General features: G+C 29.1%; 1 protein-coding gene across 1 annotated transcript in view; it reads right to left on the reverse strand.

The window, feature by feature from the left end:
- Window positions 1–21,277, reverse strand: part of Hwt (SH2 domain-containing adapter heavyweight) — a 180,250-nt gene that overhangs the window by 46,715 nt on the left and 112,258 nt on the right. The window contains exon 3 of the mRNA XM_074251687.1: window positions 1,245–1,364. Coding sequence (XP_074107788.1) covers window positions 1,245–1,364 — 120 coding nt within the window. The remainder of the gene's footprint in view (window positions 1–1,244; window positions 1,365–21,277) is intronic.

Below are 21,277 nucleotides of genomic sequence, written 5' to 3' on the forward strand. Positions count from 1 at the left end.
ATACGCTATCGAATCGTTGATTTAATCCAATATAATCAGGCTATCAGTAAAAATGAACAAAAAATAAAATTGAACACTATTTCCACTTTACAATCCAATGAATTTTATAAAATCATTACGCTCTGGTTGCATAGTCAGTAAGCAAGCCTAATTGATCCCCGCAATTACTGTTGAATGCTTCCAAACAACGGTATTATTCACTAGTATTGTATTCACAATTTTATTTCGGATAAATTGATGTGCACATAACATTTGGAAGAAATAAAAAATAAATCAGAGGTATAAAATACAAAGCATTAATAATTAAAACTTCATTTGATGTTGTATAAAGTAAACATCGATCATATGTTTCCAATCGACTTTCCACTTTCAATTGTGCTTGTGTTGTTGAAAAAAAAAAAAAAAAAAAAAAAAAAAAAAAAATGGTTGACTCTATAAGGCATTCCTAAAACTTTTTTTGTCTTTGAGAACAGTTTAAAAGATATGTGACAAAAATGTAAGAAAATTTAATTCAAGTGCGTTTGAAAAAACCTTGAAATTATCTAACTGATTAAGTTTACTTAGAAAAAAATTTCTGTCAAAATTACAGAAAAATCTGTTATATTTACAATTATACTCCTGTTATGACACAACTGTCAAATTTTAATTTTTAGAAATGTAATTTTTATATTTTAAAAACTGTCAACCTGAATACGTCAATTTTATATTAAGAAAAATGTAAATATTAGATTGAAAAAATACATTGTATAAAATCAATAGCACCAAAAAAACTTTTATATAATTTTATATAAACATTCATGCATAATTGTATAAAAATGTTTTTCCTCGAGCATGTTATTTTACCGATTCATTCCTGTGTACCATTCCAATGTACTTTTTATGTAACTATTTCTGTAATTTTAACATACATATAATTTCTTTCTGTGCAAAATATCTTTGAATCTAATTAACGAATCTTTTGATAAAATCATTACAGATTATGATTTTTTTTAAGAAAAATTTTGATTCGAGAGAAAAATTCTTGATCCAAAAAAATAATTTTTAAAAGATTATCTTGAATGCAGACGAAAAAAATTTTCAATTAAATTGAATTTACTTAAATCAAGAAAAGTTTCTCAGTTCAACAATTTTTCTAATACTTTTATCAAAAGGATGAAATTCTTAAAAATGATTTTTTTAGTTTTATAATTTTTCTCTCGAATTAAATTAATGCTTGTTTTTTAGTGCATCAATGATAAACTTACGTTTTCAATACTGGGACTTGGTAAAGCCCATTGCACAGTAGTTGTTACAGCCGCGGAACTTCCAGAGTGATGTTTATTCACAAAATCGACCGGAAGACTATAATCATCGCAAAGTGAAATCTGGAACATAGAAAAAGCAACAATTTAGTCGTTTTTTTTTTTTTTTATTTTTTTTTCCTATCTCAGGTAGAGCATGGGATTAAAAATAATGCAGGTACTTAAAAAATAGCCGAGTAAGCTCAACAGTAAAATTTTTTATCAATATAAAAGCCGATTTATCGAAGCGTTTTTACGATTTTGTTCTCTCTAAAATCCAAATGTATATTGTGAATAAACCTAAGTATAAACTCATATAAATCGAGACAATTGGGGATTCCCGAGGGCGGCTTATCATACGTCGGACTATGTGCCGAGGATGAGAGAAGTACCCAAGCCTTCCAGTTTACAGTCTAGCTGATACAGTATATAGGTAGTCATATGGCTGGTGCGATGGAGGCGCAAAAGGGGAATAAAGTAGACGAGTTGGACGAGGATCGACGTAGATTTTATCCCACTTGGAGACCCTATACACAAATGGTTCGCATTTATCGTAAGCAAAGAGTGCCATATGAATATGTGAAGTGGGAAATGGAAGGAAAGTTAAAAAAAGCTCCGGAACAGGAAGAAGGGCTGTGAGAGATATTCGAATAGGAGAAAGAGAAAGAGGCGGTGAGTTAGGTAAGTTCCTACGGTATTTCATCCTTCAAATTTATGTAAGTGTAAGTGTAACAGTTGAATCAAATCAAATGAATACAAATATGACTATCATTATCCACATGCATATGTTATGATCCTCATGATAATGTTTCCGTATTTAGATTACGCTTAGTCAATTCATATGCGATGTATACAAGTTGGATAACTAAAGCATTAAGTAAACAGAGAAAGCTTTTGTTCTAACATGCTTGAATTTAATATTAACAGACTAAATATACATTCATTGTTATTTATGACTATTTTAAGGTATTATGAGCGAGGGACTAAGAAAATAGTAAATTTTAATGAAGATAGGCTTTTGCGGTCGCAGAGTTGAGTGACGGAAAAATCACGTGACTTGTAGAAAATGAGTTGAGTTTGATTTAAAATTTTGATCATCTATTTTTTTATAAAAGCAACCCGTATAAAAATGTGGCCATATAAGGTCATGTATAATCAATTTTTATCTTTTTTGAAGACTTGCAAGCTGCTCGAATTTACAATTTCACGTGGAAGTTTATATCAGAGTCTTATTACTGTCACCAAAAAAGATTTTTCCAAGTAGTTCGTAAAAAAAATATGGTCACTTGTCTTCTAATTATAACGCTAAGTTCGTTAATTCAAATCTACTTGTTGAAAAATATTTTTACTCTATAATTTAAAATTTTTTGTTACACTCGTGCATCTCAAGTATCAAAACTCCATGAAAATCTTTATATTTACCAATCTTTCAAGTATAAGATGAAGAGAGACCTGATTGCGTCTCCCGCCAAATACAGTTCTAACATAGAATCAATTGTACTCACTTTGTCGAATTTATAATGAAAGTATTGTTAAAAATTTGATTCATCTAAAACTGAAAAAATTTGATGATATAATTGCTTGAGCTTCCATTTCTAGTATTGACAATTGAAATTGGAATAAACTTTCGATACATTTGTACATGAACATTAAACATAATATTATTACCGTTGTAAGCTTGACAGATTTCTCTGTAATTTTAGGGTACTGTGTTTCATGTGTTAATAACATGTTAATTCTCTCAAGCAAGCTTGTTCGGGGGTACCAATGTCCCTTGAAATTTATCGGCTTCGAATGGGATTCAATGAACACAGGTGCAATTCGAGACTTAGCGTAAGCTTGGTAACGAGGAAGCCAAATGTAAACTAGGCCGTTGAATTGATATCTTACGACGGTCAATGACATCTATACTACATATTCTCCATTGAAGCGTAAATAGATAGTGTATATATGTACATTTCACGTATTTTATCCGATTTCTCTTCTCATTGTGTTTCTTCCAATGTTCAAGAGAGTTACTCGATTTTTGTATAGCTACTTTTTGAATAAAATGTTTTACAAAAATTTTTTTAACAAGCATCCGATCAAATTCAATTACTTTATTCGTTGAAATTTGCAATTTGAGTGGCTGCAAAAGTCTTTTTAACTGTATAGTCGCACAAAACAAATATTGCCCAAGTAATGTATTATATCTCTAATGTAAATATTATGGAAATTAACACTGTATGTAATAAGCGGAGTAAATACATAAGAGGATGATGCTCTATTTGTTTAGCACTCTCACAGTAAAATTAATTTCACGGAAGACTTCAATTCACAGTATTAATGAAAATCGCCCACAGAGTGAAAATTTGTGAATTAAATAACTCAATTATAGTAAAGTTAGAGATCTTGGTGTTTTGACATTTAGATAAGAAGGGTTTCTCGTTAATGAGTTAACTGCATTACCTAAATTTGACGAGTTATTTAATAGGTATCAAAATATCGAAAAATAACAGAAGTAGCTAAATAAACGCAAGGTAAAAAAATGCTCGTCACTTTTTGTAAGTAAAATTCTTTTTTAACAGAAAACATTTAAAAAATAAAAATATAACTCGAATTTCCGGGCTCTATATCAGTCCGTTAAAAAAAAATGAAATGCGTGTGTATTCCGGATTTGAAATTTTATCCACTCTACACACCGGAATTCCGAATAATGGAATGAATTCGGGATATAAGGTCACTCAAAATTCCTTTTAATTATTGATAGTGTCTGTGATTGTTTTAACAATTTTGAGATTTATATTATCGACTAATTAAAATCTGAAAGTTGAAATTTTTCGTCGTTATTAACAATTATTTTTATGGTAATTCAAAGAATGGTTCATTTAATAATTAATGTATTTACTAATTTTTAATATTTACTAACTTTTTTGATTTTTATTTCAACATATATTACTTATTTGTTGAAATTTGACATAAATTTTTAATTTTTTAGACAATACTGTTTTATTTAATTGAAATTTTTTCCTGACTCTTAGATTGTAATTTTTATTCGTGGAAAAAATGTACCTCAAAAATATATAAAAAAGAAATTTGACACAGATACATTCAAATTTTATGATTTTATGTCATTTTCCTCACTTGCAATCGTTCCATAAGTCGAACAAACTCTAATTATGAGTCAGATTTTAGTATTTCCATCTCCAAACAGTCATGATTAGAAAAAGAAAATAAATCAATTACAACAATAGTCATTATAAGTTCATAGACCCCAAAATAGCTTAAAATCTTGCGTCTAGCATCTCGGATCCCCATGATTGTCATCACGAAGAAACGTCAGTCGTTTATTCGAGTGGATTCCGGATGGCTGAGATTAAACAGAATATTTAGCAAATATTTCGCATAAATCAAAGTACTGCAATATGTTTCGAGCACGAAGAGAGAAGCGCGAGCTATGGAAATTCATGGTAATATCGCTGGCCACCCTGCAGAGTTTCCAGTAGGGCCAAGCGAGGTGGATAGACATCGATAGAAGCAAGAGCAAGAGCAAGAGCAAGAGCAAGAGAAGGTGGAGCTTGGAGAACCAGGAGTTTACTGTACTCGATGAGAGAGAATGAGAGTGTACGCAAAGGGAAAGGTTGAATATTAGTGAGAGGAGAGAGAAAAGCGAAGTCGTTGCTGCGGAGAGCAGAGGGTGCTCGTGCGTATTTCATGAACCCCTAAACCAGCCCTGAGCATCGGTGCAACCACCACAATCCCATTCATTCTCTTTATGGGCTCCAAGTATTTGGTGGTTTGAATAAATCGGAAATTCACCCCACGAGGCTACCCATACTTTCAACCCCCTCCACCCAGTTCAGTTTTTACTTTTGTTTCAGTTTCACCTTTGATTTTTTTTAGCGTCGAACCTCCGCTGAAGCTGAACCCAAGTCAGTTGTTGTTAGTGTATGTTCTGGTAATCTCCAATTAAAGTATAGAATCCCCGTGTACACGGCTTGGAATACTCAAGCTTTGTTCACGGCATTGTCGATTTATGGTAAAAGCTTCCGGGAATATAGTCTGACCAGATTACTCTGTAATAATATACAACATTGATCATTTTTCCCTTTTTGCATGATGCATCTACCCTCCAAGTATGCTAGGAATGCCTGTAATGGCTTGGATGAATTCACGGGTTACAGAATATAGGATATGACCATGATCGTTATAAAGAGAATATATTAGATCAGAAGCTTCAACTTATATTAAGAAGAGATTAAAATAGTTAACCACTGTAAACATTCAAGAAGTTTTCGGATTAATAAGAAAGTCTTGTGACTTTGGTTGTGTTACAAACTTGCTAACAATTACGGCAAACTCGGTAATATCCGATTATCGATGGCATAATTAACTACCTAAAATGGTAGCGAACAATCCTGAAATGACGAGGGTTGCGCCCTAAATGTGTTGAGGAATCGTTGAAGAGTCAACCATCTGGAATGACAGCAGTACTTAATATTCTACTAATACCAAAATCATAGTCGCTTCTAGCAACAAGTTGATTAAAATTAGATTCTACCAAAAATTACGAGTCACCCTGGTGATTGGCAGCATGAATTAAAGTAATTCCAACTGTTTTCTTTGATGTTCGTACAAACATCTCGTTGAACAGGAGGGTTCAAAAAAAGTTTTATTATTTTAAAGTCTCTTTAAACTCTGTTGCAAATAATTGAGTACGCATAAAATAAGGTTTAAGGAATAGAAGGTAGAAACTTTTAGTTTGATCTTTTTAGCAGCTTCAAAACGCTCCTTCACTTTTTACGGAGTTTCAAGCTGTTAGAAGAGACAAACTTTTTTAGGAGCCGATAGCTGTAACATGGAACTTTACTTATACTAAACAATTTAACATTGTTTTAGAGTTTTTTTTTATTTCATTCCTTGTAATTTTAAAATGATTTTTGGGAAGCAGATTTCTACATACTCAATACTTTTCAAAAACCAAAAAATTTTCAGTTTACCAATAGTCAAATGATTGGACAAAATTATACTTTTATTATTTTTTACAATTATTCGATTTTTTTTTTTTTTTTAATTTATTTTATTCTCTAATTAATGACACAAAAAAATTGCTGTAATTGATACTGTACATTGTTATTAATCCCTTTTTAGTGGGGGTCTTCGTACATTTTTTTGTAACAAATTTTTTTGAAATTACAAACCTCAAAAAGCTAATAATTGATATGTCCTCTTTGAAAACATAGAAATTGCAAAATTTTTAGTTCAATTTTTTTTGGTATTCTTGCATTTCTTCGTGCTTTAAGTAAATAATTTGATGTTATATCTTGAATATATCTGCTCAAGTATATAATTTTTATCAATTTAAAGTGGAAACTATTTTATCATATTTTAAATAATTTTAGACAGATCGTATTAACAATAAAATTACCTAAAATAAGCTGTATTGCTTGACGGAACAATTTTTCTTGAGTATAATATTTTTTTTTAGTGAAATTTTAAATTCAAATAAGCACATTTGGTGATGTATGATGAAATTATGGTAAAAATACATGTCGTTTAATCTTTTTAATAAATGCGTAATTTTAATACTCATGATAAAAAATATAATGTATATCGTCGTTTAGGCAAAGGACCAAAGGGAAAAAGTGACAGTTGGGGTTCTTTTGAGCTGCGGTGACGTAGCCTAAAAAAATAAAAGATATAGATAGAAAATGACAAATGCACAAACAAGCCCTCTCTTATCTTTATCAAGATTTATTTTTGTATTTTCGTCCCTCAAAAAAATGAAATAACGCCACAACAAGAGTTAACATCGAAAAAATTTCAACAAACTAAAACTATTCCTAAAAGACGATTGAACTGAATGCATGAAAAACTATAAATTAATGCATTCTATTTATATTGATATCACTAGATGAATAACTTTCACGCTAAAAAGGGAAAAAAATAATATATATGTCAACGTGACAGTGCGAATGATTGTTCTTTTGTGAAAAAAAAAGTTTCAGCTATCATCCATTTAATCCAAACCAGGATATTGTCAAAATTCCTATGATGAATTTATGTTTCAGTCTCGTGAAAAAAAAAAAAAAAAATATCAAAAATAAAAAATATACATCATTTAATTTTTAAATTTAATGGCTTGAAAAGAGTCAAAAAATTGCAATTAGTAAAAAAGTGTAGTTCGGAGAATCAGATATTTTCAGTAATTTGGCTTCGATATGCTCGATGGAGCGAACATCGTGCGCATTTTTCAAGTACTCGTCCTCACACCTGTTTTAATGTATAGAAATTTCCATCTCCTACTCAACAAGTAGGAATGGGCCACAGTAATGACATAAAGGCTCAGCTGATGAGTGTCTGTCATTGTCTACACTAAACGCTATACCCTTATAAATTACCTTTTTTCAGGAAATTATTAGGTAACTGGAAAGTAATGAGTAATATCTCATATAACTTAATTTGACTGGGAAAGCTCTTGGCGCGTAACCAAATTCAGATCTGGATTCGAATCTTGGTCCAAGCTGTCCGAATTATTTTTTCGGTTACCGAACGATTCCCACTGAGAGATCCTCCTCGCTTTCCTTTTATCATTTTTTTTCTCTCTTTCCCAAATTTATAGTTCAATGATAAATTAGCTATTAAAAATGGCTCGTTCTTCTCTCATTTCTTTCATTCTCACAACGTTATCTAGCATATTTTTGTAATTGAATATGAATCTCACAATCGTTTAAATGAACTATTTATCGTCATAACTCTACTTAAATATATATGTATCTAAGAGCATTAAAAAACCAAGCTTTAGTGATCGAAAAAGTTTAACATGCATGAAAAAGAAATGTAAGGTGGCAAAACCTGGCAATTACTACAACGACTTTCTAATTACTTTTTCTGGTATTTGATTTGGTAATTTTTCATTATCTTTAGCTATGCGGTAATTAATGAAACCTCTACTCTGACTGGTAGGAACTTCGACAAAATTATACTCGAGAAAATCTCATCGAGAAGGAATATCAGCGGTAAAAATATCACTGAGCCCCGCTGATGGCTTGTGCTTCCATAAAAGAGGGTTCGGGGCAAAGCCCTTGTAAAGAACAATGAAACTGTTTATTGAAAGAACGAACAGTTTACGAGAATAAAATGGAAACCATAATTTTTTTTTGTGCTTCGATCAATCACAAAATATTAAATTAATGTATTTAATTAAAAATAGAATTTTACAAGTCTTTCAAAACAAATATTTAATTGGTCAAAAAATGTTTTTACCTTTAATAAAAGATAATAATAAAATCATCTCAAAATACTGAGACCCTCGATACTTGTTTATAACGCTCAATTAAGCCGAGTGGCGTGGACAAGTTTTAAGATGACGAAACTCTCAAGATGTTCGGGCTACAAGAAGGATGTCTTACTACAGGCATTTCGTCCAAGTCGATAATATTTGGACTGGTCGTGACGTCTTAACAGGCGACAGCTCGTTAAAACTTTCAGCTGTTCCCTTTAATCGCTTAACACAAGAGTCTTATCTATTCCCTTACGCATCATTACACTTAGAAATGGAAATTTCTGGTTGAACATTGATAATACCAAATTTCTAATAATTTTGTATTAAATGTTAATAGAAAAAGAAATATCTATTGTACAATACAAGAATAAACTTACAAAATAATTTTAATAATAAGTTGAATATAAATAAATTCCAAGAAATTTTTTTTATTTCAGAATTTAGAACCTCAAGAGAAAATTGGATCGAATTTGGAACAAGAAAGTTCAAATATCTTTGGATATGTTTTACTTTTAATGTTCTATCAGCAAAAATTTTTCGGATTAAAATCATTTTTGTGCATAACTATAAGTGTTTAAAACGAGTTCAAATATCTGTAAGAGAGTTGTCAAATTATGAAATTTCTCAAACAAAAGCTCTCCACATTAATTGCATATGTGAGTATAGAAAATGGAAACCAAGAAGCACAAGCTGTAAACGTACGAAGAAAAGAAACTATCACGGAAATGCTGTGATTGTTCAACCAGCTTCACTACTGAGATAAACTTCGAGTGGTGCTTATCGCCCCTTGCTAAAAAGGGAAAGAAGAGGCAAGAGGGTGTATTGCAGCTCTTACTAGTTCTGTAAATCCTCGCGATTCGCTTTCAATTTCTATATCCATCCTATTTCTGCCTTCTCCTGCTTAAGGACTGCTAATTGATTTTAGAAGTTCCTTGTACGCAAACTCTCCTTCCAGACGTGTTCCAGAAAACGAGAAGCATGGTTCCACTCAATGAAGAAAGGGTACCAAGTCAGGGGAATTCCTACTTTCGTCTAAGTCGTCTTAGTGATTCCCTGAGAACCAACAGCCATCGAGCCGTAACTACAACTACTCCTTGTCTGTCGTTAAACGGAGCGAAACTCTAGAGAGGATGAGACTGTCTCTTGTCTCTCCATTAGCAAGGATGTGGTTGCGGTATTATCTTGGAGTTAGTATCAACAGATAGATTAGTATGAAAAGATTTATATTTAATTTTAGAAATTGTCTTTGTTCGGATAGAAGAAGCTAAATTGTTTTTGATAGTTCCTCTTTCTAAAAAACATATTCTTATTGATATTTTTTGATTACCCGTGAAACAATTTCTTAATTAGCCGTATTGGTAATCTGATTTTATTTTTTGCAATTTTTCATCATCAACTTTTATAGCAAATCGACAGAGGACTATTTGAAATCAATCATGATGCTTCAACCATTACTCTTGATCAGTCAAATCATGTCACCGAAAACGAATACGATTCTTATAGAATAATAATGGAGTTAAGAACTTCTAGGACTAAAAAAAATAAAATTGAATTGATTTTAAAAAATATCTTAAAGATTTATAGAAATTTGAAGTTTGCAACTCGAAATTAAAGCAAAAAAATATTCAATTCAAAGTATCTGAATGAAGTCAAATGGTTTTTAATTTTCCTTCAAAATACGACGCTAATTTATTGTTATCACAAAGATTTCACGGAAGTATCATGATTACTCTGATACCGAGAAAATTCTACTATATTTAAACAAGGCATTTTAGAAGGATTTTGAGAGCTGGGGAGAAGTTAGACATGCCTTGAACACATTTCCAAGAAAATTCCTGTCTAGACATTACGTAGAGCATGGGGTACGGTTTCCCTGAAGCATTTAGGCAAAAAATTTTCATGGTTGAATGTTTGAGCTTTTTTGAATTTTTCAGTAACTCTGCACATATTTTTAAAACATTAGAAATTGCATCATAACAATTCGAAATTTTTTTTTTTAATTTGTAAGAAGCTGAATCAGTTATGACAAATCGAACCTCAGAAGTTCTACGCTTACAGTTTTTTATTGGAAAGCTTTCTATGAACATCAGTGAGTTGTCAATGTGGTAGATAAAGCTAAGATTCGCAAAAAAATAAATGTGATTTTAACGAGAGTATTATGAAGGTAGAAGCTAATAGTGTTAGAAACAAGACAACCCTAGTAGGGAAGAAAACGATGTTGTCATCCGCTAATTCGTATTAGTCTGACATTGTAATGTTTTGACTAAGCTCAACAGGCAGTGAAACTAGAAGTTTCAATTTATGGTGTGAAATGTAGTCAGTTTATTGATTGTATAAAAACTTTTTCTTCAATATTGTGGAGTTTAGAAACTTTTGAACTTTTTAATGATGTTTTTTTCATTGGCAGTACAAAATAATAGTGTTGATAAAAAAAACCAAAGTGAAACAAAATTAAAAGAAGAGAACTAACAAGATGTGAAAGTTATGTTCAACTCAACAAACATAACATGGAAGTGCGTTGGAGAATAGGCATTCGACAGTTACTGCATGATGAAAATGTCTATCTGCGCAGCGAAAAAACCGTAATCACTGGTAGAGTGACAATATATTGCTCACGGCTACAAGAGTATTTCACTCCCGACATGGAGCTTTTAGTTTTTGTTATCTATCATTCTTTTAAAAAACTACAACCTTCATAACTTCTGATTTTGCTGATTTGCGTATTCACTCTCTTTTATAATAAATCCAACTTTTACAGTATCACCGTCACATTTGAGAAAAACTCAGTGTGATTATTATCAAGTCAAGCCATAATACTTGCAAATTTAGTTTCTCGCAAGTTTATGGGAATTTTCACACGATTTAAATTTAAATAATTACCGCAACTCTCTTGAAACTTCTCTTGGCTCATTATCCTGTCGATCTTGGGTAAGAAACTTGAACAAACCCTTTCACTTCAGTTGAACATAATATAACTCACTAGAAGTGAAACTGAGTGAAACGGAAATATAGAATTGAGTTGGCGAAGTTGTAGCCATTAATATCTCATGGAACATTACGCCTGATTCTATTTCCGGTTCTGAGAACACCGATGTATTGAGATGTGCTTTTAAATTATTACTGATCTGCTAAATAGTAAAAAAAAAAAAAAAAACCGATGATTTACACCAACTCTTGTTTAAAAATGAAAAACTGTCGATTCTATAGTTCAAACTATATTCAATCAATTATATACGGTTGAATTGTACAATAAATACACTGCAATAAAGAAAAATAATTAATGAACAGGTGTCACATTTGAAGAAGATCAATTGAGAGGTTAACATAAAAATAAGCTATCTAGAAAATTAATCAAGATAGTTTTTTTTTTGAAAACATGACAATGTTAACCACTACAATTTTCGAAAAATACAATTAATCACCCTAATTACTTTCTTTAATTATACAGCCATTATTTTCATCATTATTATCATTCAGAAAACCATACGTAATCTTATAAATTAAAATTGATGGTTGATTGAAGTTAGCTAGGATCGAAATAACTCGAAAACATAGACCCTATTTCCTTATTGGTTCAAGATTAGAGCGCGCAATTTTAAATCCTAGTTTTACATAACATAGATTTAAATTAAGAGTATACATATTATTTTCATAAAATTTTTGATGAAAAAAATTCTTAATTATTGTGTATTAATGAAGAATGTTGAAATACAATTACTGTTTAAGTTTGAAATCAATTTACTTCACCAAAAGAAAATAACTGCAATCAAAAATGACATTTTTCGTAAAAGCGATATAGAAGAAAGAGATAAAACAAACCATTATTGTTTTGACATTGAACAGGCAGTCAGATTTTTTTTTTAAAATGACATTTAATAAAATGCTGTATTTATCATTACTTTAGATAATTTGTAAATTTTTGGCTACACAATTTCTTAAAAATAATTAATAAAATAGTAAAGTGAATAAAAATGATCATTAGTGAAAAGTAGAAACTATAGTTTGTGCGGAAGGAAGGTTAAGCGAGTAAAAAGAAAAGCAACAGCACAAACTATAGACCGTTTGACAACATCTTAATGATCGAAATTTTTTAAGTAATTGCTAAAAAAAGAGGTGAACTTGAGAGTAAAATAAAATTTTTAATTAAAAATTTTTGGTACAAATAATTTTCTGTTCATTTGACAGTAGTTTCCTTTTTTTACTTTTCATCATGTGATTTTACTCATGATTGTTGTTTGTGAATAATGATTTTTTTTTTTGTCAATAGAAAACTATATTATGAAATATTGTCAAATTTTTTTTTTTAATTTTAATTAAATCTACAAGATGTGATTTATTGAAATAAAAATTTTTCGTTATTTTATCTTTGGTTAGTCCAACGAAATCATTAAAAATACAAATACACATTCAGCTGACGTTTACTGTAAACTGCATGTTGAAAGTCGGATTTTTAATTATTTATAACACAGGAACTCTTCGTCTGATTTTTTAAAAATTATTATTTTAAGTGGCATTATTATGAATTAAAAATTCAGCTTTTCATTTTTACATAAACTTAATTTCCGATTAACGTTAGAGTAGATTTTTTTTTTCAAGAGTAAATCAGTACAAACATTATTTCACCACAAATTTAACCACACGTAACTTTTAATGATCAACCAAAAAAGCATTAATGCATGTAAAACTTCTTAGTAACAACTGTAATTTTCAAGTTCTTGTTGAATAAATCTCTGCTCTCATCTAAATATGAGGGTGGATCATGTACATGCATAATTGACGATAGCGGTGTCTATCAAATTTGACGTTGGAATCCGAAGCAATACGCAGCTTGTCTACACCGATAGCGAATCGTTAGGTAGTTTAAACTTTTTGAAGCTTGACCACAACACGAACTGCCTAACACGGGGGATGTGGTTTACCGCAGTTCCCTGTTAGTATCATTCTGTAAGGTTTTAGCACTGTATACAGCAATGAAGGAGGAACATGATAGTTCTTTGTTAAATTTACACATAATATATATTATACAACATTGCAACCGCACACGGTGCTTTAAGCACGCAAATGGTATTATTTATTGAGCCAGACATTAGTATTGTTTATTGTTAAGGAAACAGACAAGTCTGATAAGTTCCAGACAACGAAATGAAAAAATAATGCGTCTATTGAAGGTGAAAATATCGAACGATTTTCTCGTTAATGTCCAGCTATGTCTGAGTAGGTATTGTCAGCATTGATAAAATGTGTGATGGAATAAAATGATTTACTAAGTATTAATAAATTTCATTTGAAAAAAAATTAATCAAATATTAAATGAATATGTTTTATTATTTATAAGTGAGCGATAATTCTTTCACATCCACGTTCAATTTATCCCATTAAATTAATTTTTTATTATTGCTGCAAGTGAATTGTTATTACGCTATTATCAAGATTTATTTCTCTCGAACATTGCGTCTTAGTCTGAAGGGGAAAAATAACGTATATTTTTCAATATTGTTACAAATAAATTTTCTTTTGTACATTCAACATTGACACAGTTAATTTAGAAAGTATTTCATTTAGAAAACGATTAATCTATTAATCGATTTTTATTGTTACAGTGGACTCTTGATAACTCGAACTTCAAGGGAAGTGATAAAAATTTCGAATTAAAATTTTAACTCTTTCTTTGTTCTATTTCTAAACTTAAAAATAATTTATGTGTAAAATTTATCCTAAATATTATTAAATCTTTATTAAAATTTTGAATCAGGATTAAAGATTTTACAGGCATACTAATTTCTATCTACAATTCAATTTTAAATTTGGATTGATCTCAAAACTAATTCATTTTTGTGTCAAAATATGAATTTCAATCTTAAATTTATTTTGAATCAGATTTTTTTTTTGCACGGGAAACTTCGATAAAAACCTGATATGGCCGTATACGACCAGACGAGGCCGTATTGGAAAATTTTTTCACGGGTTATTGTACTTTTAAAGTCTTTGAACGTCACTATTGAACTTTAATCACTAATTATTTATCAATAACGATGATGAACCGTTATTATCACTTTCAACCATGGTATTGTCCCTCCAAGATATTAAATTTCCTGAAAGCCGCAAGTTCTGATGAATCTAAGAAATTTCCGATAATAAATTGGAGCTTCCAGAAACTAGAGATATAGGTATAACGAGCGTCACTACATTCATAGTTACTCTGACCCTTGATTAATTCACTTTAGTTTGGACGCTGATGGCGGTAATAAGGGTTAGGGACCAACTAAGAACGAGAAGGTAGTAATTGACTAAAATGCTTTAGTTGAAAATTACACGCAACTCGACCACTATCACTATCTTCGAAACAACTTAACTGCAAATAAAAGCTACTAACTATCAATTTTTTTTTTTATATTAATATCATTATTGTTTATAAATTTTAAATGGAAATTAATCGACTTAATATTAGCCTTATATAATATAAAATATCTCAAGACAATTTCAAGTAACAAAACATCGTACGGGTAACTGAATCTATTTACGAAGGTCCGTTCTAACAACGGATTTATCTAATACCTGTATCTTAATGTCGAGAGAGTTATTACTTTAATTAAGACAATATTCTAAGATGTTATTACTAAAGCATAACTCTTGTTCTAATAACTGATCGTATATTATTTGAGTATAAAATTTAATAAAGCGTCTATTTATTAGTTTAATAAAACAGCATGGACAAAAAAAGCAACCTGCAGTCAATTCGACTATCGAGAGTTACGAATTATGGATAAAAAAACTTTAGTTTAATGGATTTTTAATATTTTTTATCATTATATAAATAGTATAAGTACTTTTGAAATAGATTAAAAAAATAATATTGTTACTAAAAGAAAAAGTGCTAATGATTTTGTAAAAAATGTTGCCTGTTACAAAAAAAAAAAAAAAAAAATATATAAAATCGTAAGGCACAAAATTAGTTTACGACTTTTCTGATTGTGCCAATTTTGACCATAGAAACTCATTTCATAATTAAGATAATAAAGAATAATAAATTATAATAAAAAAAGGTTACAAAATTTTTGCTCTTTTATTTATATAAATTAATATTTAAAATATAATTGGATTAACATGGACGTAATAAAAAAATATTTAAACAAATTATATCTGACATTGAATTCAAATATATTTAAAGCTACTCCAAGAATTTATCATAATGAATCATCTATTAACTATCGCTTAAGTCCATATAAAATCTTAAAAAAGAACAATTTCAGATCAAAGTCATTCCAATTAAGCCAAATTCCACCAAAAAAACTATTTAATCATTAAAATACGCTAGAGACAAGAATGAATGACCTTGGTTCTATAAATCAAATTCTTAGAACTCGTACAATTTTTATTAATTTTTAAATCTATAATAATAGTTGTTTGTAATTATTATTAATACCAATTTCGAAAGCGACCTTTAAATTTTTATTGATAGCAATATTATCGTACAAAAAAAAATAATATTTGTCCGATTGTTGGTTCATTTTTCAGCGAAGCCGAAACAGTCTGACTAATGTGCCTAATAATTTTTATGCAAAAAAAAAAATTAGTTTTATTCTTTAGTTTAAATTTTAAATTAATGTCATATTTATTTACTGCACAAAGATTTTTTGTTTTACAGCGGAAGAACTATTATCACTAACATTCGTAGTAAAAAAATATAAATAATAGTGATAACATTTCATTTAACGTAAAAAATTGAATGTCGTAAAATCCCATAACAATAAAACTTTATTATTATATTAACTGTCTATTTATTTATTTTTTATTAGATCATTTTTTCACTTCTGATTTTTTTGAAGAGTAATTAAAAATTTTTTAATGTTATTGAAAATTGATATCGTTAAAAAGTAACAAATAGATAAATAAATAGACAGATACAGGTCAATAAAGCGCGTAAAAATGAAAAGAAACATATGTAAAGGCAATTTATTTAAAACGTCATCAGGCAAGTGCTTATAATATATAAACGACACGTGAATATATCATGAGCATAATTATAAAAATATATCCACAGATTCGGTAGAATCTGGCGCCAAGTTCCGTTCAAAAATTCCGTTGTAAACGGAGCGCCAGACTACCGACTGTGTTTACTGTAAGCAGAATGGTATTTCGAGGTTGCAAAATTTTATTTAATTATATGGTACTCCTTTTTCCAAAATGATATATCATAAAAGTAAGTCATACTCTATTTTACTGACATTAATTAATTATAATCAATTATAACATTTAATTCACTTAAAATTATTAAATTTTATCAGCACAAACTATAGTAAGCCCAGAAATTTCGATCCTGACTTTTTTTTCATGGAGAAAAGTCACCGCCACAGACTAGATAAAATAAAAATGTGTAGTAATCTTACTATAGATACGCAACTACACTGAAAAAGTTAATTCACAGCTTGCATCTATAACCACCAGAGTGCACTGGAATTATTTCTACATAAACTGTAGATTCAACGGGATAGCTCACTGAAGTTAGAACCCCAAAATTTTTTTCTTTTAATTTTTGATTTTTTTTTTTCTATCACGTTTTCAGCTTTTCGTTTGTTCTTTATTATTCACTCTCAACATTTGATCGTTCTCCATTTATTTATTTTAAAAGAATTTATTAATAATATACCTTTACGTTAGCCCCCCTGTCGCATTTTTTAATATTTTGGTAGCAATTTGGGTCATCAAGCCTCTATTTTTTATTGTTCATGTATATTTAACATTTGTTCCTACTTCACATTTTTTATTTGTTGTTTAATTAACATTTTTAATTGGCTGTATGTATGCATTCTAAATATTTGCACTGCGCATGCGTCAACTTTACGTATATAGACTTTTAGCGCGGTCTTTTGAAAATTATAGTGACAAGCACATCTCATGTGTAAAAAATTAAAAAATTTACGAGTGTAATTTTTTAGGAATTACTATTTAATTAATTCAAATAATTAAAAAAAAATTGTTAGACGTCAGCCAATATCAATGTCATTAAGTAAATAAATAAATAACTAATAATATTCATTTCATTCTAAATTTTTAAAAATATCGAGAGAATTGTTAATCAATGCATGTACATTTTTATTTTCATCAATTCTATTTTCATGAATACTACGAAGTATTAAAAAAAAAAAAAAAAAAAAAAAAAAAAGAAATCCATAACAATTAACAAAAAATTTCAATACTTTATTAAAATAAAACTTATTATAAAATTATTAAAAACTACACGTTGTCCTTTTGTCTTGTGACCTCTATAATTGAAATTACAAGAAAAATACACTTACTCTAATCACTGTGCTGGTCAATATAATTTTCAAAAGTCCGCGCTGAAAATCTAAACGTAAAGTTGACGCATACGCAGTGCAAATATTTAAAATACAAATATTCAGCTTATTAAAAATGTTAATTAAACAAGAAATAAACAATTTGAAGTTGGAACAAAGGTTTTTTGTACATGAAGAATCATAAACAGAGGTTATTCCCATTGGATAGTGTACCATTCTATGATTTTGTGGTCGTTGCCGATAGGTTGCATTGTTATCCAATCAAGTGGATTTCAAATAATTGTAATCTTTAGGTGAAATTGTAATCTTACAATTATGCGCATGGTGTATTCTGTCATTTACTTACAACAATGTCATAATAACAATAACACTAATAATAAAAATTATGAGACTGAAATTAATTATATCGGTAATACCAAATTGAGGTTAAAAATATCATTATCATTATTATTACTAAATGAATTATTGTTATTATTAAATTAATGTGTATTAGAGTATTAAATCCAAATCAACAACTTTTTTAATTCAAAAAAATTTTTTAATTTTTACTGTATATAAATAAAAATGTAAAATCCCTATTAATAAGATAGTTAATCGCTTTTTACCGCGAAGTTTACGCGGATCAGTCACGTTAAGTTTTTTAATGCTACTAGCTACTATGAGAGAAACAGAATTTCAATATTTTTATTAGGATTTGATTATCAAAATTGACGAATAAACAACCTATCATATTAGAATAACTATGCCTGCATTAATTTATTCATTTATGAATTTTCAATTTTGCGCGGGAAAAATTTAATTTTGAAATTAAGAATGTTAAAATACTTTATAAATACAAAATTTCTAGAACATACTATCAAACAACTTCATATGTGGATGGTTTTCAAACCTATTCTTTCTATTGAATTTCATTTATTAACTAGACTAAATATACAACAGGCTAAAGATTGTTTGAGTTTTACTTTCTTCCTTCAGGCCAGCAGTTCAAGATTTAGGCAATTCTCATTGGATAGTGTACACATTCTACGACTTTGTAGTCGTTGCCTGTAGGTGGCATTGTTATTCAATCGAGCGGATTTCGAATAATTGTAATTTTTAGGCCATAGGTATTACAATTATGCGTATGATGCATTGTCCCTTTTATTAACAATAATGTCATTGTAACAATAACAATAATAATCATTATAAAAATGAAATTTATTATATCTGTAATGATAAATTGATGTTAGAAGTATCATTATCATTGTTTATCATTACCAAAATAATTATTGTTATTGTTAAATTAATGTGTAGTAGAGCATTAAATCTAGATTAACAACTTTTTTAATTCAAAAAAATGTTAAACTTTAACTATATATACATAAAAAATTTTAAATCCCCATTGATAAGCTAGTTAATTGATTGAAACCGAAGAGTTTACACGGGTCAGTCACGTTAAGTTTTTTAATGCTACTAGCTACTATGAGAGAAACAGAATTTTAATTTTTTTGTTAGGATTTGATTTTCAAAATTAATGAACAAATAACCTTTTATATGATAATAGCTTTACCTGCATTAATTAATTTATTTACATATTTCTAATTTTGCGCGGGAAAAGTTCAATTTTAAAATTAAGAATGTATTAAGAGGCAAGCAAAAAATTACACTTAACAAAAAGATATGAAATCCGAACAAAAACAGTTTCACTGTTAACAATTGCGCCAAGTCCACGTTCATAAAACTCATCTCAATAACATCTGCACTTTGCAAAAAAAAATAAGACTCGTTACAATAATTTTCATTCTATACAAAAAAAAGTTAAATACAAAAAAATACCAAGAAACCGTCATAATGTTGAAAAAATTAAAAAAAATTTGTTGAAAATTTAAAAATTAAGAAAAAATTTTTTTATCGTACTTGGCGCGCGTCATTGAGTACCCCAAATTTTTTCGGACGAATTTCAACCCGAAAAAAAACGATTTCGCTTGAATTTATGTAATGTAAATATGTATAATTATGTATAATTATATATATATATATATATATATATATATATATATATATATATATATATATATATATATATTATATCTTATCAGCTCTAATTATATAATATATGATTTCATACATTGTTATGTTTATAGATTCACATCATTGAAGTATACTCAACGAATTAAAAACACTGCTTACTGGATTAATATCAGTTTCAGTGAAAAAATCCGTTTCGAAAATTTTTTACAGATTTTTAGTGAAAATATCTGTCAATATGGTAGTCTGGTGAAGATATCTGAAATAACACAAAATTTTTTAATTCAATTTTTTTCAGTTCCGTCATTAAGCTTTCATGAAGAAACTTGATCATGCTTCGTTTAATTGTAATTAACACATTTTGATTGGCAATCACACCGCATTTTCTCAATTTAGTCGGCAATACGTTTTATTTTTTAGTCAACTCAATTTTCACAGTGATTCCACGAGAGAGTCAACGTATGCAGGCGTATTCACTTGTAAGCAAATTGCATAACCGAACAGGAGAGGGCGTTTTATTGAAATCATAAACGATGTGCGGAGAATTTAAAAATTTCAAATAAAATACGTATGCCATGTTGATTTTACCTAACTTTTGTTAAACGTATCATAAAATAATATTCCATTAATTACATTTATACATTTTATAGGTTGACTTACTTATAAATGTTGAAACATTAAAAGGATGTTCATGTATCCTGAAAAAATTTGGAGTACTCAATGACGCGCGCCAAGTACGATAAAAAAATTTTTTCTTAATTTTTAAATTTTCAACAAATTTTTTTTAATTTTTTCAACATTATGACGGTTTCTTGGTATTTTTTTGTATTTAACTTTTTTTTGTATAGAATGAAAATTATTGTAACGAATCTTATTTTTTTTTGCAAAGTGCAGATGTTATTGAGATGAGTTTTATGAACGTGGATTTGGCGCAATTTTTAACAGTGAAACTGTTTTTGTTCGGATTATTATATTATTGTTATTGAAGGTTTGATTAATTTAGAATTTTGAAGAGTGTGAGAAATTATTTTGAAGCCAAGCGAGTTGAGCGAGCTAAAGAAATATAATTGTAGAAGAATTCAAAAGAATGGGAAATTTTTCTTTTGAAAAATCCCGAGCAGAAATTAGTATGGGAAATCCACGAATGGATGGAGAATGGAAGAATGACCATTATTATTTGGTAAAAAATTATTTTAGATAATTAAAACTTAGAATTTGAGCGACGGAATGGATACATAATGAGAGAATGCCAACTAATAGTGGGTTTGACAACACCGGACAGGTGGCGATAAATTTCAAATTTTGATCGCTTCAAGTGACTAATTTGATAACTGATAAAGTCTAAAATTTTGATCGGAAAAACCGAGTCTTGTGACAGTAGTTGTACTTGTGAATACTCTTTGAAGTCTAACTCCTGAAGGCATTTATAC

Source organism: Cotesia typhae, unplaced genomic scaffold (assembly GCF_013202065.1).
Source record: "Cotesia typhae breed Kobodo isofemale line unplaced genomic scaffold, CoteBio_Ctyphae contig_122, whole genome shotgun sequence".
Taxonomy (NCBI): Eukaryota; Metazoa; Arthropoda; class Insecta; order Hymenoptera; family Braconidae; genus Cotesia; species Cotesia typhae.